General features: G+C 40.6%; 1 protein-coding gene and 1 non-coding gene across 6 annotated transcripts in view; one reads left to right on the top strand and one right to left on the bottom strand.

Annotated features, from left to right (window-relative positions):
- Positions 1–25,570, bottom strand: part of LOC121291894 (cAMP-dependent protein kinase inhibitor alpha-like) — a 124,881-nt gene that overhangs the window by 4,408 nt on the left and 94,903 nt on the right. For 4 of the 5 annotated variants that reach the window (XM_041213544.1, XM_041213543.1, XM_041213546.1 and 1 more), the window contains one exon: positions 1,550–1,718. In XM_041213544.1, the coding sequence (XP_041069478.1) occupies positions 1,550–1,694 (145 nt within the window). In that variant the 5' untranslated portion in view covers positions 1,695–1,718. Of the gene's footprint in view, positions 1–1,298; positions 1,427–1,549; positions 1,719–25,570 lie in introns of all 5 variants that reach the window. The other variant, XR_005946110.1, reaches the window with a different exon arrangement.
- Positions 13,844–14,007, top strand: LOC121292035. Its single transcript, XR_005946161.1, has one exon. It is a non-coding gene; the product is annotated as a U1 spliceosomal RNA (small nuclear RNA).

Here is a 25,570-nt window from a genome sequence, read left to right as displayed (position 1 = left end):
TGGACTTTTCTAAATATTTTTCCATTTATCTATCATCATCACTACTTTGCAAGAAAGCAACACATCTTTAAAACTGTGGAACTGCATTTAAGCCATTCATTTTAAAACAAGATAATCAATAGCATACAGAATATTACAATAAATGTAACCTATAAAATAAAACTTTGTATTATGGTAACAAAGGCCAGAAGCTGCCTGCTAGATTAGTTGATCTCAGCTGAGGGCAGTAGTTTAAAAGGTGTAATTGTTGAAGGAAGGCAAAAATTCACCAACCTATTCAATCCAGTGACTCCTGCCTGTTGCAGGCAGGAATCTGCCAAGGACAGAAATGGACTCTGAATTAGGGCAGCATTATAACATTCACAAAGAATAGCTGAAGACACCTATTGTCCCTGAAACTATAAAATGCAAAAGTCGGTACTATACTATCAGGAGAGATGGGGGAATAAATTTAGAATACTGCAAAAGTAGTAAAGTTTAGAATACTGCAAAAGTAGTAATACTATCTTCAACTCACTCGGGTGCATTGTAGCTAAAGAAAAAGGTGCTTATGGGCAAGATCTTCCAGACGGCGAGCGGGGGTGGGGCCTGGGCCCGTTCGCCGACGCGGGATGACGTCGGGTGGAACTCCCAACGTCACCCTGCGTCATTTCCATTTTCAGGTCGGCAGGGACGCAGCCGAGTCAGCTGCGCACCTGCCAACCTGTCAATGGCCTATTGAGGCCATTGAGAAACTAATTATCATTAATGGACTTGCCTGTCCAACCTTAAGGTTGGCAGGCAGGCTGGGAGCCCTGGCGAGCTTCAGAAAAAGCATGAAGCCTCATCCACGGGCGGGCTGAGATTTCATGAGAGTATTTAAATTTTTAATAAAGGTTTCAGTTAAAGTTATGGACATGTCCCAACTCATGTGACAGTGTCACATGTGGGGACATGTCAGGGAAATTTTTCTATCATTTTTATTGCAAATTTTAATTCGGAGCCAATCTCCCTGAGGCAGCACTTAGCCTCAGGGGGATCAGTGCGCTTTTTCGAAAGAGTGCACTCCCAGCTGAGGGAATCTGCCCCACCCACACAGGGAGCGCATAGCGCTTCCTGGCGGACGTCATGCTGGGCAGGCCTTAATTGACCCGCCCATGTAAAATGGCAGCATGCCCCCAATTGGGGCACCAATCAGAGGCGCACCCACCCAACCCTTCCCCCCAACAGGGGGAAAACTTTCCCTATAAAATGAGCAGCTTTTTTATATAGGAAGTTAATGTCTTAGAAAGAAAAACAATTCACACAAGCAAACTTACTTTACTGTTCAGTGCTCCAGAGTGCAGTGGCCTGTAAAACTATTGCTTTTGTGATGAAACTGCTCAGTTCAAACTATGGGATTTTCATTTGAATTAGCAATTTGCTGCTTTTTATTTGGAGAAAATTGCTACAATAACAAAAAAAAGTACAAAAAAATGCTTGAATATACGTGGAATAGTGACTGTGTCCATAATTACATGAATTCTGCTCAAAAGGCACACACAATGACTGGACACAGAACCGATCATACCTGCATTAATAGAAAGTTCTGCTAGTTTCATGGGAAGTTCTGAAGGACTGACCCCAGCAGGCGAGCCTAGGATGTCAGGCAAAGCATTTCTTCGGCCCGTCCGTCCCGATGTAGCAAAGTCCAGCACAGGCTCTACCTCAGTCATTGTAACAATATGTCTTTATATCACCTGAAAGTATATGACAGTAACAAGTACTTCAACAACTTTCACTTGTTTAGGGTCTTCAACATCATAAAGCATTCCAAAGCACTTCAAAGAAGCAAAAATAAATGAAGACAGACATGATGGCAGAAATACAAAAAAAAATCAAAGTAATAAGCTTTTAGGAGGCTTTTGAAGGTAGGGAAAGAATTAGTAAAATGAAAAGGATTACTGCTGAAGGCTCTGCCATTGTGGGTTGAACAGACAAAAGGAAGATATACAAAGGAGACTAGAGTCAGAGGAGGTGGAGGCACATACTGAAACAGGATTGATTTACAAATCTAGGCCTGATGTTGTTTGACAGCCACAGGATATTAGATGCACCATCTGTTCAACAAGTACAACTGATTCACATTGAATCCACAGCCCCAATATTAGCAGCAACAGAATTTAATTTAACCATAAACTATAATCTCATGACCTGACATATCCCCCACTCTATTACCATCAAGTTAGGAGATCCACCCTTGTTCAATAAGGAGTATAGGACAGCATGCTAGGAGCAGTACCGGGCATATCTAAAAATGAGATGCCAACCTAATGAAGATACAACATGGGAGACTACATGAATTCTAAAAATTGAAAGCAGTGTGTTATAGACAAAGCTAAGTGATCCCACAATGGATCAAATCAAAGCTCTGCAGTCCTGCTGCATCCAGACATGAATGGTGGTGGACAATTACACAACTAACCAAAGGTGGCGGTGCCACAAATATCCCCATCCTCAATGATGGTGGAACCCACCACAGGAGGGCAAAAAACAAAGCCAAGGCATTTGCAACCATTTTCAGTCAGAAATGCCAAGTGGATCATCCATCTCGACCTCTTCAAAGTTCCCAATGTCACAAATGCAGTTCTTCGATCTGTGATCAAGAAACAGCTGAAGACCCTGGATACAGCATTGACCCTGACAACATCCTGACTGTAGTACTGATGACTTGTGCTCCAGAATGCCTTTGAATGATGGTGCAACCAACCCGTACCGCCCGCGCCCCCCAGCCCCCACCCCCCCAGAAGCCTGCAAGCATATCCAACTGCATGGTTTTTCAGGCTCCCCATGTGGCGATTCCCCTGTCTGCCACTGGTTGAATACCAGCAGTGGCAAGATGAGGCCCTTAAGTAGGCATTAATTGCCACAAAGGGGCAGAATTTAATGTTAACCCCTTCCCCAGCAGCGACTTGAGGTGGGGGGGCATTTAATCGGGCAGAGGTAGGAAGGCGGTAGGGTCCCCATCCTGCATCCTGACGTCCGATTAAGTCTGGGACAGGACAGCCTTCCCAACCAGAGGCTAAATGAGGCCCTTAAGTTAAGTGAATGGTCCCGATTATATTACAGTAGAAAATTATTTAGTATTTATATGCATTTAACAATTTTACAGATATTAAAAGGAATTGTAACAGATTATAAATTACAAACTAAAAGATCCCATTTAAAGACAAGTTGGCCACTTATACAGTTTTTTTTCAGTCAAAGTTACAGCTTAGAGTAAAAAGGGCACTCATGCAAGTTATGTCTATCTTTAGTCCAGGTTTTGAAAATCTGAATGGCACTATCAGCATATAAGGTATTTAACATAATCTATTAATCATTGATGGCTATTAACCATTTAGAGTACTAGGTTTAAAGAATGCACATGGTCATCATGACTGATAGCTATACTTGTGAAAATAATCAATAGCACAACACACATTTTTTGTTTACCATGTAAAAACAACAATATCTATGTCGGCAGGAATGCGTCTTGTTATTTTAATCTGCTTCAGTGGACTCTTCAGCACTCCGCCACCATCTGTTAAAGAATCTAATGCCACCTGATATGACACCTCCAATTTTACGGGCACATACTAACCATTCAGCAGAATAGATTTTAAATTTGATAAATGTCAATGTGCAGGCTCTACAAGAACATGGAGGCCATTTTCTTGAATGAACATGAAGATTTAAGGAAAAAACTAAGGCATCTTTTAGATGAGTGTCATGAAGCTATTAATGTATATAATATTATTGGAAAATATTTTTATTTTAAAATAGAGATTTAGTCTGTGGGTGTGTCTTAATTGGATTAAAGCCAGCTAGTCTGGGTGCTTTGATGTGTACTAGTTTTGATATGTAAGAGAGAGAGAGCGCATTTGCATTTTTCGAATACAGCATTCAAGAAATGGGGTGAATGCTGGCACCTATCTAGCAGAGACCAAGCAATATGTTTATATTGCTAATAAAACTGGTACTATGAAAGGGGATTTATTGTTAGAAGAGGCTGGTAATGCAATGAGAATTTACATTCAACGGGCTGTGCTAGGTATAACAAGACAACTGTTTTGTGTGTGTAGAGTACATGCAATGCGAGATCAAAAGCAGCTGTAAGCCTCCAACTGTCTCCACAGGAACCAAAGTGAAATTTGTACGGTGAAAATGCTTTGCCTGGTGTCAGGTTAAGTCTCTGGGTTGCTGTTGCCTTATTGGAGATTAGTTTGGGAATTTGTTAAAAGTTATGATAGTAGTAATTTGTAGCCATGTGTACATATTTAACTTGCGTAAATTAATAGAATGTTTCATTTAGCTTAAAATAAAACCTCTCGAGAACTGATGGCATGATTCCTGAATTTAAAGTTGCATCTCAAACATAACACAACCTATATTTTATGACAGTTGTTTAAAGTTTCCCTCTGCGATTTTTAGAAAATAACTCAGCTTTACCAGCTGCTCGGTCATAACAATGAGTCTGCCCTAAGGTGGGCATAAAGTATTCCATAACCGCATGTGAAGATTAGAGGAGTTCTCCCAATGCACGGCCGAGGTTTAACCCTCAACCAAGTCCAGAAAAATAGATGATTTTGTTATTTATCTCTTTGTGGGACCTTGCTGTGTGAAAATAACTGCCAAGTTACAAGTGACTCAACTTCTAAATATTTCAATTCTATGAAGTACTTTAGCACATGCCAAGAATGATGTAAAAGGTGCTAAATAAATGCAAATTCTTTAAATTTAAACTTTCCACAATAAAGTGTCACTAACAAGGTGTAAAAATCGTAATTGCTTTCATTCTTGAAACTGTATTTTCTCAGCAAATACTTAGATATTTAGAATCTGTATCACAATAAGCAGATTGCACCAGTGGCTGTTTAATATTCATTCTGAAACATTTTGAAAATGAGTAATTATACACTTTCCCCATTTCAAATAACCCAGTTATACATGCGCCAAGTCATCCAGTAATTATTAGAAATCTTCATAGAAATTTACCCATTGAGGTGAATGAATCTTAAAGGCAGTCAAGTTGGGTTTCCCCAAATTGAAATGTTTAAAACATATAAAGTAATTACATATCTGAGCCAGATCTTTCATGATGTTGCTAATGATACTTGTAGCAAAAGTATATCATGTAATGCAGTAAATATTTATTAATCTGCTCACATAGATCTATGTTGATCCTGTATGTTACGAATCAGGAGATGCAGTTGTCCCTTGGAGCCCATGTAATCTAATTGCTGGACATCCAGAAGTCAATTAAGAAGTGAACTGCTGTTGGAGCAAAGTTCACTGGTAAGCAAGTGGTTTTAATTTCAGGTCAACAGAAACCAGCAATAAACAATGCTGTTCTCTTTTTAAAAAAATATACTTTGGCACTTTTAAGTCCTATTTCAAAGTGCAACCTTCAGTGAAATTTAAAAAGAAACAGGTCAGGGAGATCCCAGTGCTCCTTTGCAGGAAAATGATATATACATATTTTATAGCAATACATACACAGATACTTATTTGATCCATGTCAGAAGTTCTGAATTAATTCCTGGCTATTTATCAACATTGCTTGTGATTCACTGGTTGTCATGGTAGTCGTGGCAACATATACCACAGAATGTAAACCTTGTATAAATAACATGCTTTGTGGGTTAGTATGTGAACTGCATTTGTTACTTTGCTGATCTCATGTGCATGTCACCACATTTACCAGCTCTGAATCCTCCACAGCCTTTGCACTCCCAACACGTTTTTTCTGTATCTTCCCCTAATCTGTCCAGAGCCACAGCCAGTCTTGTTTTCAGCCAGCTGACTATGATGTAACTGATCGAGTGAATTTATGCTGGAGGCAGCCCTCATTCGATGTCAGTTAGCAGCCGCATTAGAAGTTAGCAAGAATGGTGAGAGACATGGGTTTCAGCACAATGAAGGATGTGATTGCTCCAAGATACAGGAATATAAATCTATGGCACAAAATATCTCCATTAGTAACTGAAAGTCCAAGTTTAGTGGCATTGAATTTGCAACTTTGTTCATAGCAGGAATCCACTGCTTTAAGGAGGAATACTCTACAAGCAAAGTAAGTATCTGTCAGGAAGATATAATAATTCCCATATTATTGGAATTTATTGTAAAATGTCTGAGCAAGTGAGTGAGAGAGAGAATTAATTGGATTAAAGGCAGCTGCTCTAAAGGCTTTGATGTAAACATGGGGGACGTTTAGAATGCAAGGTGTAAAAAGGACATTTCCATTTTTAATAAACCAGGCTAGATTGTTTTCAAAGGAGGATGAAATGTATCACCTAGTCAGGTGAAGTTTAGAACCTGTATTTTTTCTAAAGATTACTGGCAAAACTTAGTGCTATGAGAAATTTTTATTATCAGAAATGTAAAGTCCAAAGACATTGTGAGACAATGGGAATTTGCATTCAAAGGGCAAAATAAATATTAAGGAGCAAAGGCTGTGTGTAAAAGGTAGGCATTTTTAAGATCTAACAAGTGTAAAAAGCCTTCAGCATCTATGCTTCAAGCTGCTGTGTTCAAATAACTGAAGTTAAAAAAAACTCTATGAATTCGACTTGTTCAGGCTTTTATATGTCACCTTGCCTGGGTCGTTTAAAGTCTGTGTCTTACTGTTGCTTTAACGAAAGTGTAACTGGGAGTTAGATAATTAGGGGATTTAGGAGTTATCATATTAGTAATTTGTAGATCTATGTGTTTAAAATCATTTCTCTTATTAACAAATGCTTAATCTAGTTTTGTAAAAAACTATAAGACTTGGTGGCCTTATTACTACTGAATTCAAAGCACGCACCTCGAAATTTATACAAATTTCAAAATCAGTTGTGGCAGTTGTTTCAAATTTCCCTTAGGGATTTGAACAATTCAGAATTTACCATCAGTTGAGCCATAAAGTATCACATAAATATTCAACACTATGCATCCCACAATTTAATTTCATAGTCATGAGAGCAGAATTTCATGTCTCTTCAGATGCCATACCCTGAGAGGGCATTGGCCACCATGGACCTCATGTTAATCTTGTTCGAGACGCATGGATCATCTTCCTTGGTTTTTGAAGTTCTTTAGAAAGATCGTTCTTTGTCTAACTTGATCTCTTACAAATCAATTTTTCCCATCAGCATCAGACTTTCGAAATCATGATTTCTTATTACGTGCCCAGGGAATTCCAACTGTCTCTTCCTGATCTTGGTAAGCAGAGTTCTTTTGGTTTCAAATTTTACTAACACCCTCATTGATAAATGTGACTTATCCAAGATATCATGATTATTCACCTCAAAAACCACGACCCTGCATCTTCAATTCTCCTCTGCATTGTTTCACTGATCATCCAACACGCACTTGCGTATGTCAAAATTGATGTGACATAGCATTCCAGGATTCTCAGTTTTACTTCTGTGGCTCATCTTGAGTTGATCATAATCTGTTTCATTTTTTGAAATGTATATTTGACCATTCCAATCCTTCGTCTTAATTCTTTGTCTGATGCTAACATACTCAACATATTGGTAGCAAAATGCGTCTACCTGTTTTATCTAATTCTTCACTGTGATATTCCAATCTGGTGTGATTCTCTTTTTGGACACCACTAGACATTTTGTTTTCTTATAATTTATGCTCAGCCCTTTCTTCTCATTCACTCACTACACTATCTAAAATATTTTGCAGTTTCTCTTCAGAGTCAGCAATAGGTGCAGTATCATCTCTGCACCTATTAGGGTTGTAACCTCCAGCTAATAATTGAGGAATGTCTTCAATCGCTCTAAGAATTTTTTCACTATACAAACTGAATAAGTCTGGGCAGAAAGCACACCCCTAGTCTGACCCCCTCTTTTTGAATCTTCACAAAATCGCTTAGATCATTCTCAACTTTTATGACTGTGGTTTGTTCCCAATAAAGATTTTCTATCGCTCTAAGATCTTTGCCATCAACATCAGGAGACTAGCATGCTCATCAGTTCATGTTTCACCTTCCTTACAATAAATCAATAAAAGACATGGATACAATTTTTTTCATCTCTTATGGCTCTTTCTGATAGCATACGTCCACAAAAGATAGCGCTTTTCGTTCTTCTTTCTTTTACAAAACTACATTGAAGAGCTGAAATTTCTGGCTTTACCTTACTCCTGGCCCTATTCATCAGTACGCTAAAAGGAGGATCTTAATAATGTGACTCATCAAACTGATAGAGTGATGGAGTAGTTCACATAATGTTTAGGAGACTTTGGAATAGATGAAGTGACTCATATCTTTAATGAAGTTTACAAGATGGGAGAAATTCCAGAAAACTTAAGTAAATCACTACAAAATGTTTGCTTCTGGACCTACTTTAAGCAACAGCTCAAAGCACAAAATGCAACAGAAACATGTTCTTTGAAGAGATTAAGTATGGAGATCCCTATATGACATTTCCAAGAATACTTGTTTGTTCTGCTGAATTGTCAAATAAGGTCCATTTCATTAGCCATATCCAATGCTCAACTTCTGACCATCTCCTCTGATTGAGGCCGGAAAGAAACAGATGGGGATTTCCAATACCAGTCCAGTTCTGACATTTTGGGAAGGATGTCCATGTCAATAGGTTGAGACAGATGGAGCTAAATTTTCAACTTTAGCATATCTCAAAATCCTGGAATGCAACCATTACAAATGTGTTCAATTCATTAAATTCACTGCATGCATCACTCTCCTGACTTTTGCATTTAGATGTTGGAGAATTTTCTGTAAACTAGGAAATGAGTAACTAGTCAGAATACCCAGGCTCTAACCTGCTTCAATAGCAAAGCTGTTGATATGGTTGGTCCAGTTAAAGCTTGTGATCATTGCCAAATACTCCACCATCCAACACTGTTACTTTTTCAGTGCAGTGGGGCAAGAGAGCACAAAACTTAGTTGTGAAGGGAACACTTTGGACTGATTTTTGGAAGCTTTTCTTTGCACAGAATTGTCAACAGCTGTAACAGGTTGCTAGACATGTTGTTAAATCTAGGACATTGGTCTCATTTTAAAAAGGAGCAAGAAGATGGTGGGATTGGCATTCCAGAAGGATAAAGTTAAATCGGCTGAAGCGCTTTCTTTATCTTGTGATGTACAATGTGTAATGAAAAACCTTCAATTGGAAAAGAATCTGTAAAAAGGCATATCACAGTGACAAACTGAGGTTGGGTAAATTACAGTTAACAAATAATGAGCAATAATTTTGCCAGCCTTTTTCAAGAGAAGGTATGCATGTTCTCAGACAGAAATGGCAAAAAGCAAACTTTTGCAGTTTCAGTATACAACTTGCTTGCATATATAACATGCTCAAAAATTTAAACTGATGAAACAGGATAATGTTATCATCTGTACGACAGAGCACAATACATTAATTTCTAAGTCTATGTATTAATTTTCTAAAAGTCCTTTCACTTCGATTTTAGTCCATGTGCCAAACATGCACTATGATGCAAATTAAGCAGCTGTTTCGTGGAAAGCAAGATCCCACATAACAATGAGATAAAAACCAGTTCATTCACTATTATTGGTCAAGTAGGAAAATTGGCCAGACTACACATTAATCCCTGATCTTCTTCAAATAGTCACAGGACTTTCAACATCCATCTGAATCATCAGAACAAGGAAACAAGACCTCAGGAAACCTCCAACATGCAGCATGCAATCTAAGCTGGCAGTATTGATGATAAGCTCAAAGCCACAATTGATTAACAATGGAAGAATACTTAACTGACCCAAACTAACAGATAAAGCAGGAAAAGGAGAAAAAAACTAATGTGTAGTATAGACCAGTGATGCACATATATAATCATATATTTGACTAGGCTATGGGCCCTAACAACATTCCAGCAAAAGTACTGAAGACTTGAGCTCCAGAATAGCTGTGCCCCTAGCCAAGCTGTTTCAGTACAGCTACAACACTGGCACCTACCCGGCAATATGGAAATTTGCCCAGGTGTGTCCTATCCTCCAAAAACAGGACATATCCAACCCAACCAATTAGCCTACTCGCCATCAGCAAAGTAATGGAAGGATCATCAACAGCGCTTTCAAGCGGCACTTACTCAGCAATAACCTGCTCACTAACCTGCTCACTAATGCTCAGTTTGGGTCCCACTAGGGCTACTCAGCTCCTGACCTCATTACAGCCTTGGTCCAAACATGGACAGAAAGAGCTGAACTCCACAGGTGAGGCGAGAGTGACTGCCCTTGACATCAAGGCAGCATTTGACCGAATATGGCATTATGGAGCCCTAGCAAAACATGAGTCAATGGGAATCAGGAGGAAAACTTCCCACTGGTTGGGGTCATACCTAGCACAATGGAAGATGGTTTTGGTTGTTGAAGGTCAATCGTCTCAATTCCAGGACATCACGGCAGGAGTTCCTCAGGGTAGTATCCTTGGCCGAACCATCTTCAGCTGCTTCATCAATGACCTTCCTTCCATCATAAGGTCAGAAATGGGGATGTTCGCTGATGATTGCACAATGTTCAGCACCATTTGTGATTCCTCAGATACTGAAGTAGTCTGTGCCCTTATGCAGCAAGACCTGGACAACATTCAGGATTGGGTTGATAAATGGCAAGTAACATTCACGCAACATGAATGCCAGCAATGGCCATCTCAATAAAGAGAGAATCCAACCATCCCCCCTTGACATTCAATGGCGTTACCATTGTTGAATCCCCCACTATCAACACCCTGGAGGTTACCATTGACCAGAAACTGAACTGAGCTAGCCATATAAATACTAAGGCTACAAGAGCAGGTCAGAGGCTGGGACTCACCCCCTGACTCCCCAAAGCCTATCCTGTGATGGAATACTCTCCACTTGCCTGGATGAGTGCAGCTCCAACAACACTCAAAAAACTTGACACCATCCAGGACAAAGCAGCCCACTTGATTGGCACCATATCCACTACCTTAAATATTCATTCCCTCTGCCACCGACGCACAGTGTCAGCAGTGTGTACTGCATACAAGTTGCACTGCAGCAACTCACCAAGGCTCCTTCAATAGTATCTTCCAAACCCGTGACCTCTACCACCGCAAGGACAAAGGGCAGCAGATGCATTAGAACACCACCACCTGCAAGTTCCTCTCCAAGCCACATGCCATCTGGACATGGAAGTATATCACCATTCCTTTATCGTTGCTTGGTCAAAACCCTGGAACTCTCCCCCTAATGGCACTGTGGATGTACCTACTCCAAATGGACTACAGCAGTTCAAGGCGGCAGCTCGCCACAATCTTCTCAAGGGCAATTAGGGATGGGCAATGATAATTTTAAAAAAAAGTTGTGTCCATTACTCTGCACATAGCCTTAGGTGAAGTATCTTGAAGGATGGGCATGCATTTTAACTCCAGGGAGCAATAACCTTCTCGTTCAGGGGTCTCCGCTGATTTTAACCGCTGGTCCTCTTTTATGGACCACCAGCCAGCTGCCTGGTTTTAAGAAAATTAAAATCACACGCTGCAGCAGCCACTTAGTGGTGCCACAAGACGGAGAGCAAGGAGACAATGCAGCTGAAGCCCAGGCTTTCTTTGCGGGGCCCATAAGAGCACACCTGTTTGCTTTACTATTATGCACTGTGATTATTCGGTTTTGTTCATGGACTAAAACTGATTGTGGTCCGTGTTACCTATGAATTTGACATCTGGTTTTTTCCATGTTTTAGTTTAACTTTAAGTCAACAAGGGCTGTTATTTTTCTTTGTCCATATTTCTTTCCTTTTCATCTTTCCTTTCTTAAGGCAATGATTCATGCTAGGTCATGAGTTCACAGGTCCTGGACTGTGTCCAGTATCATCACCAAACAGCTATAATTTAGATGTAAGCATAGAAATTGGAGTTAGATTTCCCACTAATTCATTATCCATGGGCAGAAAATTTAGCCTTTAAAAGCTTCCTCAGGTTTTATCCAATCCAATCCTATTCTCACCCAGTGCATTTCCTAACGGCACCATTGGATGACAATAAGTAGGAAAATTGACTGATTTTTCCCTTCCTTTCAGTTTCATATCATCTTCCTAGAACTTGTAGTTTAATAGTAATATTAGTATATTATGCCATTTTCAGCTGTAAGAGCACCAGGCCTCACTTCTGAAAGTAGCTGCAGACACATTCCTCATGCATGAGCATGGACACCCCACAGGAGCTAACATAAGAAAACCCAAATTTTCCTTCAACAGAGCATCAGCACCATCTGATCAGTTTTCATCTTTGTCATTCATCAATGACAGTAAGGCAAGTAATCAGAATATCCACCCAATATTAGATTTGAAACTCGAACTATTTTTAATCAGGCCTCAGTTGCATTCTGTTGGCAAGCTGCTCAGGCATTTCCAATGCAGACAGGCAGTGTGTCATTTTAGGAGTATGGGAAAGTAGAGATACCTGACAGTTGAGCATTGTCCTCTCCTTTGTTTTTGCTAATGTACCATTGGCCCATTGGAGACGTGTAGGAAGACAATTTATAATTTACGGCATCACAAACATAGCCTTGGAATTCACAAAAAAAACTCTTGTGGGTACTGTTGGAGATGCAGAGTCTGTTTGTTAATAGCAGAATGCTATTGATATTAGGCAGAGGTTGTTTTCTTGCTACAGACAGTATGTGATCAATGTAACAATGCTATTCATTATTGATTGCTAAAACATGAGAAATATGGCCAAAATGGAATAGAGAGGAATCACTCATTTTTCCATTTATTGGTTTCCATGTGATAAAATAGATAGCAATGGTGATCAATCACAGGAACAAGCTCAAATTAATCCTCATCACAGTGCACTGAAGCTCCTTGATCAAATATTATCTGAGTTCACAATTAATGGAGGAATTTTTACATAATTCCTGAAAAATGGGGTTCAGCTACATACAAGTTTGCAAAATGTACGCCAGCCATGGCTAATTAGATCATGGAAATACCTTTATTAGTTATGTTCTAATCCATCAAAGCCCTGTACTTCTCCCATAATATGTACTTTGACAGAGACTTTGTTTTGGCTACCAGCTGCAAATTGATTATTTTTACACACACACACACAAAAATAAAGGCTGGGAGGCGATTATTTGAGTTTGCATGTTAGATAAATCAGCAACTAGTTACCAAAGAGCGTTTCATTGTTGGCCTTTTGCAAATGGATATAAATTGCACACTTTGAGCAGCAATCTCAATATATTTTGACAGCTTTTCCTGCTACCCTAGCAGGATAAGAAAAATAAATGATACACCATCCCTGGGGTAAACATCTCCTGTCTTTTCCAATATCAAACTATTCAGTAAAAACGCTTTGAATGCACTATTGTTTGCTGCTGTTTCCTACCCTAGCTACATTTTTGATACTCATACATAGATTCACCATCGTGCACAAATAATTACACAGGGGCAGAAACAGACAAACAAAGATATTGATACACAAAGCATAGATGCTCGAGGGGTAATTTTATGAACTTTTGTTCCTGATGGGTATTTTCTATGGAGCATGCAAAGCGGAAATCCAGGCACACATTGCCCAGTTTTCCAAACATTAAACCGGATAGTTGGCAAATTGTGAACAGCGAACACCTAAGTTTTGAATGTGGACAAGGATCTCTTCTGAGGCACAGACTTGTAAAATGACTCCCTTGGACTTGTACCTATATTTGAGATTTTGAGGCCTCCTGTCTGACAGAAAACGGTGGCATATAAAACTTATTGTCCCATTCCCATTGCCATCATTAGGCAGCTGGAGAACCCATCTGTCTGGCAGTAGGTGCTTTTATTATGCAAATCAGGATCCAGCAATGTTACATTTTAATTTAGTAATTTAGTTGGGGGTGTTCCTCGGTGCACCTACTTACCTGGCAGGGGAGAGACCTTGATCAAGAAGGAGGTTCTCCCAGGACGAGGCTAGCTCATTGCACTTCGGGTGTGCTGACGCCTGCGATGTCCCCAAATGCGGGATACTCGACTGCAAAATTTGTGGTAGTGGGGGACTGCGTTCGCGCTCTCCCCTGATTTGCAATTCCAAAAATAGATTTTTTAAAAAAAACTATCTAGACTGCTACTACACCAAGTTGCCACCCAAGTACAAATCCTCTAACACAGACCTATCCCTTTATCCGGGTCCGGAGGCTGTCCAGACTGCCTTATGTTCTGGCAGCCTGGAGCCAGTAGGCTCCAAATACAGTCTGGATCGGATGTTCGCTTTACCACCTGTTGGCCATTATGTGATGCCCATTGCTTTAGGTGGGAAGTCAGCTAGTGGGGTCCAAATCAAGCCCAGGAGCTTCAATTCTGCAGCAGAGAGTTTCACACTCCGCTTGTTTCTCACTATTCTTGATGGCTCTTTGGGTCTCTGATCTGGCAGTTTCTCTCAGGTTGGTGTTCAGCTATTAAGGCACGTGCTGTCAAACTCAAACATGGAGCTGGGCTGGTTGAGGAACTCCCGAAAGTGAAGAGCCTGAAGAACAACAAGGCACCTGGGATCAATGAGATACCAGCAGAGCTACTGAAACACGGTAAGAACAGTCTCACAACAGTGATCACAGGCCTGTTCAACAAGATCTGGACTGCGGAGGATGCCCTGGAGGCGAGGAGTAATTGTCAAGCTGCCAAAGAAAGGAGCCTCACTGGAGGGCACAACACTGTTATACCTGGCAAGTTCTTCAGTATGGTGCTCCTCAACGGATTGAAAGCAGAAGTAGACACTACCCTTTGCAAAGTACAGACAGGTTTCCGGAGTAACAGATCATGCTGTCAGCAGATCTTTATACTCAGGAACATCATAGAACAGAGTCTAGAGTACCAGAAGCCACATGTTATCGTTCAATGATTTCAAAAAGGCTTTTGGTAGCATCCATTGGCAGTCACTCTGCTACATCGCAAGATAGTACGGTATCCTGGGCAGGTAAATTAACATCTTCAAAGCATTATACCATGACTCCAGCTGCTGCATCAAGGCCAGCTCAGGCACCTTGGACTCCTTCAGCGTCATCACAGGAGTATGGCAAGGCTGCATATTCTCCCCATTCCTTTGCCTCTTGGTTATCGATTTCATCATGAGGAAGGTGATGGTGGTGCATCCCATGGCAACAACACTAGTTGACATTTCGCTGACAACAATTGCCCTCCTGAATATTTGCGTGTACTCCAAGATATGATCACCAGCCTTGAGAGCAGCACCGCCAAAGGTTGGTCTACCCATCAGTAGAGAATAATGATGAGGTGGCATCAAGGCCCTCCCATTACTATCGGACAACAGAACATGGAGGACATCGACCACTTTCCCCTACCTGGGGAGCAACATCGCCAGGGACAGCAACGCAGACATCCACACAAGAATCAGCAAAGCAGCATCAGTTATAATCAAGACCATTCCATTTGCTTTCATCACCTCCATTATGTTTTATATGGATAAAGACTAAATTTTTGTCCTGTAGAGCAAAAACCAAGGAGTATGGGAAAGTTCACTGCTGGAAAGGGAAAATGGATTGCATTTTGACAGAGACATATACTCAATATTTTATTTTTAATGTGAGAAGCTTAGGTAAACAATTAAGTGTAGAGCCCACCAAAGTTTGAATGAGAAGGACCAGTAAATCATGAGAAATAATAAAAAATACTGCAAATGCTGCATAGCTGGGGAAGATAAAGAAAATGCTGGAAACATACGGCAGATCAATCAGCATCCGTAAACAGAAAGATAGATCAATCTTTTCAGTGTAGAATCTTGCTCTTACAAAAGGAAACTATCTTTTCAGTCTAAAGATGCTGATAGATTTGCAACATAAAACAGAATGACGATGTTGGGCAACACCCAGCTTGAGTTTCAAAACCTGATTGCAGAAGACTCCTGGTAATTCATTATATTCATTACAATTTACAATAAAAGGTAGCTATCATGTGATGAAAAACGGAGTATCAGATAATGTGAGAAAGCACTAGATCAAAAAAGAACTTAGAATCTAAATAATGACAATATTAAAAAGACATTAGATTACGATGTGACAGTATTCGCAAGACAACACTATTATTTCAGTTCATTATTCTGCTCCTGAAAAGAGAGCTCACTAACATACAATGACATATTGTTCCCTACAGTCGGATGCAGAATTTAATATTTGTATTGAATTTGAGTTGATTTGATTTAAGTTGGGTGCACAATTCATTATTTGATTCTATGCTGCATAAAACAGGACAAAGTCAATACGCTACAAAAACAAAAATAGCTGGAAAAACTCAGCAGGTCTGACAGCATCTGCAGTGAGGAACACAGTTAACATTTCGAGTCCATATGACTCTTCAGCAAAACTAAGGAAATATAGAAATGAGGTGAAATATAAGCTGGTTGAGGGGGGTGGGACAGGTAGAGCTGGATAGAGGGCCAGTGATAGGTGGAGGCAAAGAAGAGATCGCCAAAAATGTCATAGACAAAATGGCAAAGGTGTGTCGACGGTGGTGATATTATCTAAGGAATGTGCTAATGGTGACATTAAGGGTAGAAAGCAGGACAAGCAAGTAACAATGGCCCTAGTGGGGGTGGGGTGGGGGGAAGGGATCGAAATGGGCTAAAAGGTGGATCGAAATAAATTTAAAAATAGGTGGGAAAATAAAAATATATTAAAAAAATTATAAATTATTGGAAAAAGTGGGGAATCAGAAAGGGGGTGGGGATAGATCTGACTTCATGATCTGAAGTCGTTGAACTCAATGTTAAGTCTGGAAGGCTGTAGAGTGCCTAGTTGAAGATGAGGTGCTGTTCCTCCAGTTTGCGTTTAGCTTCACTGGAACTTTGCAGCAGGCCAAAGACGGACATGTGGGCATGAGAGCAGGGTGGTGTGTTGAAATGACAAGCGACAGGGAGGTCTGGGTCATGCTTGCGGACAGACCGAAGATGTTCCGCAAAGCGGTCACCAGTCTGCGTTTGGGCTCTCCAATGTAGTGGAGGCCGCATTGGGAGCAACGAATGCAGTAGACTAAATTGCTGCTTCACTTGAAAGGAGTGTTTGGGCCCTTGGACGGTGACGAGGGGGGAAGTAAAGGGGCAGGTGTTATACCTTCTGCAGTTGCCTGGGTAGGTGCCGTGGAAGGGGGTTGAGGTGTAGGGGATGATGGAGGAGTGGACCAGGGTGTCCCAGAGGGAATGATCCCTGCGGAATGCTGCCGGGGGTTGAAGGGAGAATGTGTTTGGTGGTGGCATCATGCTGGAGTTGGCGGAAATGGCGGAGGATCATCCTTTGAAAGCGGAGGCTGGTGGGGTGATAAGTGAGGACAAGGGGGAACCTGTCATGGTTCTGGGAGGGAGAGGAAGGTGTGAGGGCAGTTGCGTGGGAGATGGGCCGGACACGGTTAAGGGCCCTGTCAACCACCATAGGTGGAAAACCTCAGTTAAGGAAGAAGGAAGACATGTCAGAGGAACTGTTTTGGAAAGTAGCATCATCAGAACAGATGCAACGGAGGCGAAGGAACTGAGAAAATGGGATGGAGTCCTTACAGAAAACACGGTGTGAGGAGCTGCAGTCGAGGTAGCTGTGGGAGTCGGTAAGCTTGTAATGAATATTGGTGGACGGTCTACCACCAGAAATTAAGACAGAGAGGTAAGGGAAGGGAAGTGTCAGTAATGGACCATGTGAAAATGATGGAGGGGTGGAAATTGGAAGCGAAATTAATACATTTTTCCATGTCCGGACAAGAGCATGAAGCAGCACTGAAGCAGTCATCGATGTACCAGAGAAAGAATTGTGGGAGGGGGCCTGAGTAGGACTGGTTTCCCACATTTCTCATAAAGAGACAGGCACCTATAGCCACACCCTTTATTTGGAGGAAGTGAGACGTGTTTAAGGAGAAATTGTTCAGTGGGAGAACAAGTTCAGCCAAACGGAGGAGAGTAGTGGTGGAAGGGGATTGTTTGGGCCTCTGAGGAAGAGTAGAACCATCAGACCATCCCAGCAGGGGTTGGAGGTGTAGAGGGATTGGACGTCCATGGTGAAGAGGAGGCAGTTGGGGCCGGGGAACTGTAAATTGTTGATATGATGTACGACGGATCGCAGATATAGGGAAAAACCGTGTCCGGCCCATCTCCCGCACATCCACCCTCACTCCTTCTTCTCCCTCCCAGAACCATGATAGGGTCCCCCTTGTCCTCCCTTATCACCCCACCAGCCTCCATATTCAAAGGATCATCCTCTGTCATTTCCACCAACTCCAGCATGATGCCACCACCAAACACATCTTCCCTTACAGACTTAACATTGAGTTCAACAAATTCAGATCATGGAACTCTCTCCTCCAACCCCACCCCCTTTCCAATCCCCCCTTTCTCCAATAATTTATAATTTTTAAAATATATTTTTATTTTCCCACCTATTTTTAAATTTATTTCGATCTATCGTTTTATCTCCACCTTTTAGCCCATTTTGATCCCTTCCCCACCCACCCCCCACACCCACTAGGGCTATCTGTCACTTGCTTGTCCTGCTTTCTACCCTTAATGTCACCATTAGCACATTCCTAAGATAATATCACCACTGCCAACACCCCTTTGTCCTTTTGTCTGTGACTCTTTGGCAATCTCTTCTTTGCCTCCACCTATCACTGGCTCTCTATCCAGGTCTACCTTTCCCACCCCCCTCAACCAGCTTATATTTCACCACATTTCTATATTTCCTTTGTTCTGATGAAGAGTCATTCGGACTTGAAACATTAACTATATTCCCCTCTACAGATGCTGTCAGACCTGCTGAGTTTTTCTAGCTATTTTTGTTTTTGTTTCAGATTTTCAGCATCCACAGTATTTTGCTTTTATCTTAAAAGTCATTATGTTGTCATTTAAAAGAAAAATAATGTGGATGCTGAAAATCTGAAATAAAAACAGAAAATGCTGGAGTTATTCAGCAAGTTTGGCAGCATCTGTGGCAACAGAAACAGAGTTAGGTCCATGACCTTCTGAAGAAAGGTCATTGACTTGAAACGCCAACTCTGTCCATCCACAGATGCTGCCAGATCAGAGATTTCCAGCATTTTCTGTTTCTATTATGTTCTTGTGTTGTTGTTGTGGTATCTTTCTCTTTCTTAAAAATTCATTTAAATCGCAAAAAAGGTGAGGCTTTTACTTTCAGTCCAGACATCAATAGAAACCTGCAAAAAGGGGATCCTGCTGGAAAGGCGGAGGAACCAGAAGTTTTTAATCAATGTTTGACATTACAATTAATGAAAATATAACTCTTTGACCCCATAAAAGTCCCTATGAAAGCATGTTGAAGAAAAGCTATTTGTATTATTAAATAATGTATGCAACATGCAAATTTAAGGTTAACCGCTCCAGTGTTGACTGGGAGTGGCGGGGGTGGGACAGAAAATAGCACTCTGACTTGGGGAACCACTTGTATCAAACATTGGCATACCAGTGCACAGTTTCTCACCAGATAGCAGGATGCGTATGCGTGACTTTGCTTCCCTACAGAAAAAAAAAATGTGTTCCAAGTCTTAACTTGGTTGACAGATTGTGTGCTGAACTGAGGCAAAGCAGATGAAACAGAAATGTACAATCTGCATAAGCTTTCAAAACCCAAGCTCCGTGGCATCTAACTAAGCACCACTCTAATATTTCTAGATTTCTCTTTTCAACCATGGCGTGATTCTATATTATAGCGTCAGGCTCTTCGTCTATGTTTCAGACTTAAAAAGCTGAAGATGGGATCACTGGAGAATGCATCAATTGCAGTTTGTGTTGCTTACTTGCCAGCAACTAGTTCAGAGGCTATAATTAGCATAGGCCTGGGAGCAAGAAGATTGCTCAGATTCTTGGTTAAAAGAAATGTATGGTATGGGGAAAATTCAAAAAAGTAGGAAATGTCAAATGAGAGAGAAAAGCTGGAATTTATGATTTAAAAAGCTGGAAATTGCTGATACAAATTGTTCAGTGGCAAAAGATTTGAATACCAGATAATAGATGACAAGTAATTGCAAGTTCAAACCAGGAGGAAAACACAAGAGTGGTGTAAAAAATTGTCATCCAGGAAGCATATTCAAGCACATAGTAGAAATGGTTTCAAAACTGTGCCACCAAAGAGAAGGCATGAAAGATATTTTAAGGGATATCAATGGTGCCAAGATTAATTTAAAATGAATGGGCTTTTGGGGACGAATGCCCCTTGCTCTCCCAAAACATTATTTTGTTTTGCAGCAAGCAATGTGTTCTGCAACACCAAACACAGCCATGAAAACCCATTACAATTTTTCCACGTCATGTTTTCAAAGGTTTATAACACAGTGTGCTATTTATAAGGAGGAACCATAAAGTCTTTTTCCCCCCGATTTCCTTTGAAATCTTACCTTCTTTTTGGAGTGGCAAAATTGGTAAAAAAAATAATTTCCTCCTGAATGAAGAAAACAACCCTGAAATTCACCATTGTTTTGAGCACGCACATGCCTAAAGTCATTAAGCAATATACATGCACCCCCGACCCAATTTTCAGTAAGAAACAATTTGCATTTATAAAGCATTTCATACATAGGCATTTCAAAGCACTTCAGAGACAGAGACAATCAAAAAAAAGGATGCTGACCCAAAAGGAGATGTAAGAGAGGTGAGTTTTAAGGGTTGAGGGAGAGATTTGGGCCTGAAGATGGGATCAGATAGGAAACCAAGATTCAGCTTGAGATCAAAGCCAATGTTTAGCAAGAGAAAATTGTGGCTCTTGCAAGGCGAAATTTTGAACCAGCAGTCTGACAGCTCAGACAGTGGAAGGTTGAGCTAGGTATCAGTGTATACGTGGAAGCTGACCCCATGCCTGTCAACTACTGGTAACACATTGAACAAGGGTGTTGTTGGTGCTTCAAGGATATTGTTGGAGCCCCGAGGAGAGATTTTTGGACAATTCTGGAGTTAATGATGGGAGAGCTGGGGGAGAAGCCATTGCTGTTGATGTAGCTACTATTAGCTCGGCAGAAGCAGAACCAACTAATGACAGCAGAAGTGCAGTGTTGGAGGAGTACCAAAAGCTTCAGATGTCAAGGAGGGATCATGCATTGTGCTCACAGCCATAGGAAACATCATGTGTAATTTTGGTTAAGACCATTTCAGTGTTGTGGGAGGGGTGGAAACCTGACTCAAGAGATTTTTTGGAAGGCATCAACAATTTCAAAACTCAAGGGGAAAAGAGTTTGGAGGTGGGACAGTAATTTGTAAGGACAGAGGGGTGCAGGATGGATTTTTTGAGAAAATTTGGTAAGTTTTGAAAAATGCCTTTGGAGGAAGGGAATTATTCACAAAATGAAGGCTACGCAATTTGGATTTTTTTTTGTTTAAAAAGTGACATTTATAAGTACATCATTTAGATACTGTTGTGGGGACTATAGAATTTTCCAACACAGACCATTCAGCTGTTATGCCTGTGCCAGCTCTATTAAAGAGCTATCCTGCTTCGTCCCACACCCCAGCAAGTTCATTTTCTTTAATTATATATCCAATTGTCTTTTAAAAGTTCTTATTGAATCCAATTCCACGAAAATATGTTCTTTACACTGTAATAAATGTTAGTCATTCATGATAAGTTAAGTATGGAGCAAGACCAGCAGTTCCCTGAAAACTGAAGCCACATTTTTCTTGAAAAATATGACCATAATTGTTTTCCTGGAGATACCTCCATCTTGGTGAAAGTAGATTCTTCAACTTTACTCAATTAAGAAAACTGTCCAGATGCTAGCAAGCATCATATAGTGAGCCCCATAAATTTGCTGTCTAAACTAAATATTCTTGCCATTTAGCTTGTGTATTTTTAAGTTTCTTGATCTTATTTTTCCGTTTTAGCAAAGTTCAAATTAAATATCTTGTAACAATTTTCTGCAAATTTCCTATTCAAAAATTTCCCCAATGATATTTTTTCCTTGCTTTTTAAAAAGATAATCGAGTATAATTACAATAAAACCTGACTGTAAAGGGTCTTCAATAAGTTTTGTGTCTGTTTATGCCTATGATTTGTCAACGAGTGTAGCATTTTGGTAAGGCATTTGCAGTTTTTTTTTTCCTTACTCCTCACCAGAAACTTCACAATTACCTGGTAGTCAGAAAAAGATCTGACCCAGTGCTCCAGGATACAAATTTTCCTGTCAAGTGTTGAGGGGAGAAGACAATCTCCACCAACCAAACATTTTCAAAATTGAAACAGAGCTGGCGTAACCAAATGTAGTGCAAATTCCCCCCACCCAGATAACACCTCCACCCCAATGGCTGAGACATTTCGGTATCATTGGTTTTTGCATGATGTAAAAAAAAAAAATCTGCAGTGACGCTTCAACTCAAGCCCTTGGACATTCTAATCACTACCACTATACATTGTCAGTGTTTCTTACTTTTAATGCTGTTTTTAGTATCAACTCGAAAGATAAAAATAGACACAGTATTAACAGCACTTGGAAATTCTCTTGGAGGATCCAGCTCTGATCAAACAGGAACTATTCATCATCATCCCACAAAATATCAGAAACTGGAGGTATTTAGATCTAATAAGGAAACCACAGCCCTATGCCACACAATTTATCAATTCCTCATGTTCTCAGGTGGACAAAATTGCTTTTTAATTCTCATCATCCTGCAGCAAATACTCTTGCTGCTTTACCTTCTGTGTCTCTATCTGTAGCTCAATACAGGCCTAAGCACTGCATCAGGCAGGCCCTGGTTCCCAATTGGTCTGGCCAAAGTGCCCTCCCACTATTCAATTGTTGGCACCCTGGTAACAATTGTGTGGTCAACAATTGAAAATCACATCTATTATATTCACCAACTTACTGTCATCCACCTAAGTTACAGACTCAGAAGAACTGTAAGAACTGTAAATTTTAAAAAGTTACAATTGTTCTCCATGTACCCTGGTTGTTTGAATACTTACCTTGCTCAAGTATCCCTGAATTGCATTACTTATAATTGACTGTAGCCTGGGATTTTAGGATCATATTAAGGTCTTTTTTGAAAGACGGTATGAATTTAAATTTTTTTGTCCATTGGAGTTCCAATATTTCTAGCTGGGCTAGTGCTACATGAACCTTAAAGCACGCTAGTCTGTAATGAAATAACGATTGAGATATTATTTTCTTTGTTTACTCAGGTGCCTCCTCCACCACCTTAATTACATATTTGAGAATTCATGGTTTTCTAATTTTCTCTTCCATTCCTGATCGGATTTTACATCATTAAGAGCAAGTAGAATGCAACCTCGATTAAAATTGCAGGTGAATTGAAACCTCAGTGATACACACATGCTGATATTTCTCCAAATTGTGATTGTGGTTTCACTAGATTATAGTAATTGCACCAACTATAGATTGGCACATAATTACGGATTGAATTTCCTGTTCTAGCATTTAAGTTGGAGGAATAAGCTGTCATGTTATTACAATGATATGATACAGTACTTAGGTCCAAGATAAAAGACACAAGGCACCAATCGCTCATAAAGGATTTTGTAAACATGCTGTGGGTTCATTTATTAAGTCTAGGCACACGAGAAGTCATACGTAGGTATAAAGCTGAAGTCATCAGAGTTGTGTGCGCACTCTGCTCAAAGCAAAAGTGAAACTAAGACTAGATCACATGTCACCTATCCCTTCTAGCAATGTCATGCTGATATCCCTTAAAGGCATATTACAACAAAAGCAACCAATATTACTCAAAGCCTACTAAACTACTATTGTTACTAATAGCAGTATTGGGAGAGCATGATGAGGAACAGAATGGATGGGTTAGTTTTAAAAAAACAAGGAAGAAAAAGGATTCATTGCCCACAATTGTCTTTGGAATACCACAATTTTCTGTTATTATTGGTTCCGCCACATTCATGAATAAAGTTATTAAAAAGTTCGACTGACTGCTTACAAATGAACATGTTTATTATAGCAAGACTTTTATGTTTCAACTCTCAACAGTATGTCAGTCATTCGATGTACAACGTAACTGCAAATACATGGCAATCTGACCAAAGGAAAACTATGAACCTTTTGCCTTTCGGATCTTCAAGTGATTTTATAAACGTCAAAACAGTTTAGAACTTCCATAATGCACTAAAAAATGAACATCATTTGCAAATTGTTTTAAAACTTTGGATGTGCCTTGGAATCAAGATTTAAGTATTAATCATGAGATACACAATTTAAAATGGTAATGGAGCAATGAATTCTCCTTGTTTGTTGCAAAGAATTACATGTAAAACAGGGCTATTTTGATTTTCATGTTTCAGGTTGAATGCAAATCTTACCATATGGCTACCAACTTTTCCTATCTCCTTTCCATTGGAGTACCAGGGATCAAAATAATAGTCATCATGAGCAAATATATTTCCCCAAATCTAAAATCAAGACACTAGAGTCATGAACTGACACAATTTATTGTGATTAGTGGATCAGTCACAAGCCAACAAATCAAAACGTTCCAGGAATGAGATAGCACTTAGCCAGCCAATCTTATTGTCATTCCATTCTCGCTGTTCCTAGGCCTCCATTGCATCTGTTCCAATGATGCCGCCTTCCAAGACAGCACTTCTGGCATGTCTTCCTTTTTCGTTAACTGGAGTTCCCCCCAACCCTCCACTATGGTTGACAGAGCCCTCAATCATGTCTGACCCATCTCCCGCACCTCTGCCCTCACCCCCTTCCCCTCTCTCCCAGAACCATGATAGAGTTCCCCTTGTTCTCACTTTTTACCCCACTAGCCTCCACATTCAAAGGGTCATCTTCTGCCATTTCTGCCAACTCCAGCATGATGCCACCACCAAACACATCTTCCCCTCACACCCCCACCCCATCAGCATTCCTTAGGGACCATTCCCCCCATGACAACTTGGTCCACTCCTCCATCATTCCCTTCCCAAGCAATCGCAGATGGTACAACACCTGCCCCTTTACCTCCTTGGTCCTCACTGCCCAAGGGCCCAAACACTACTTTCAGGTGAAGCAGCGCTTCACTTGCACCTCCTTCAATTTGGTCTATTGCATTTGCTGCTCCCAATGCGGCCTCCTCTACAGTGGGGAGACTAAACGCAGACTAGGTGGCCACTTTGTGAAACATGTTCACTCAGTTTGCAAACATGACCCAGACCTTCCTGTCATTTGCCATTTCAACACTCCACCCTGCTCTCGTGCCCACATGTCCGTCCTCGGCCTGTTGCAATGTTCCAGTGAAGCCCAATGCAAACTGGAGGAACAGCACCTCATCTTCCGATTAGGCACTTAACAGGACGTAAGATTGAGTTCACCAATTCAGAATTCTCTCCTCCCTCTTGAATCCTTTTTTAATCCAATTTTTATTTACATTTAATGATTTGGTTTTTTTTTATCCTTTTCCCCAAACCACCCTTCCCACCACAGGCCATCTGTCACATGTTTTTATGTTTTGCTTTCACGTGTGTTAACCCTTGTTCTACTCTTAATACCTTCTGCTATCTTACCTTCATGCCACTATCAGCACCTTCTTTACTCTTCACCATTACCACTCTCTTTGCCTTGTGTCTGTGACATCTCTGTCAATCTCTCCTTAGCTGTCACCTATCCCTGACCTTCTGTCTCATTCCACCTGCTCCACCCCCC

This window comes from Carcharodon carcharias, chromosome 19, assembly GCF_017639515.1.
Source record: "Carcharodon carcharias isolate sCarCar2 chromosome 19, sCarCar2.pri, whole genome shotgun sequence".
In the NCBI taxonomy this organism is placed as follows: Eukaryota; Metazoa; Chordata; class Chondrichthyes; order Lamniformes; family Lamnidae; genus Carcharodon; species Carcharodon carcharias.
This window is presented reverse-complemented; position numbering and strand designations above follow the sequence as displayed.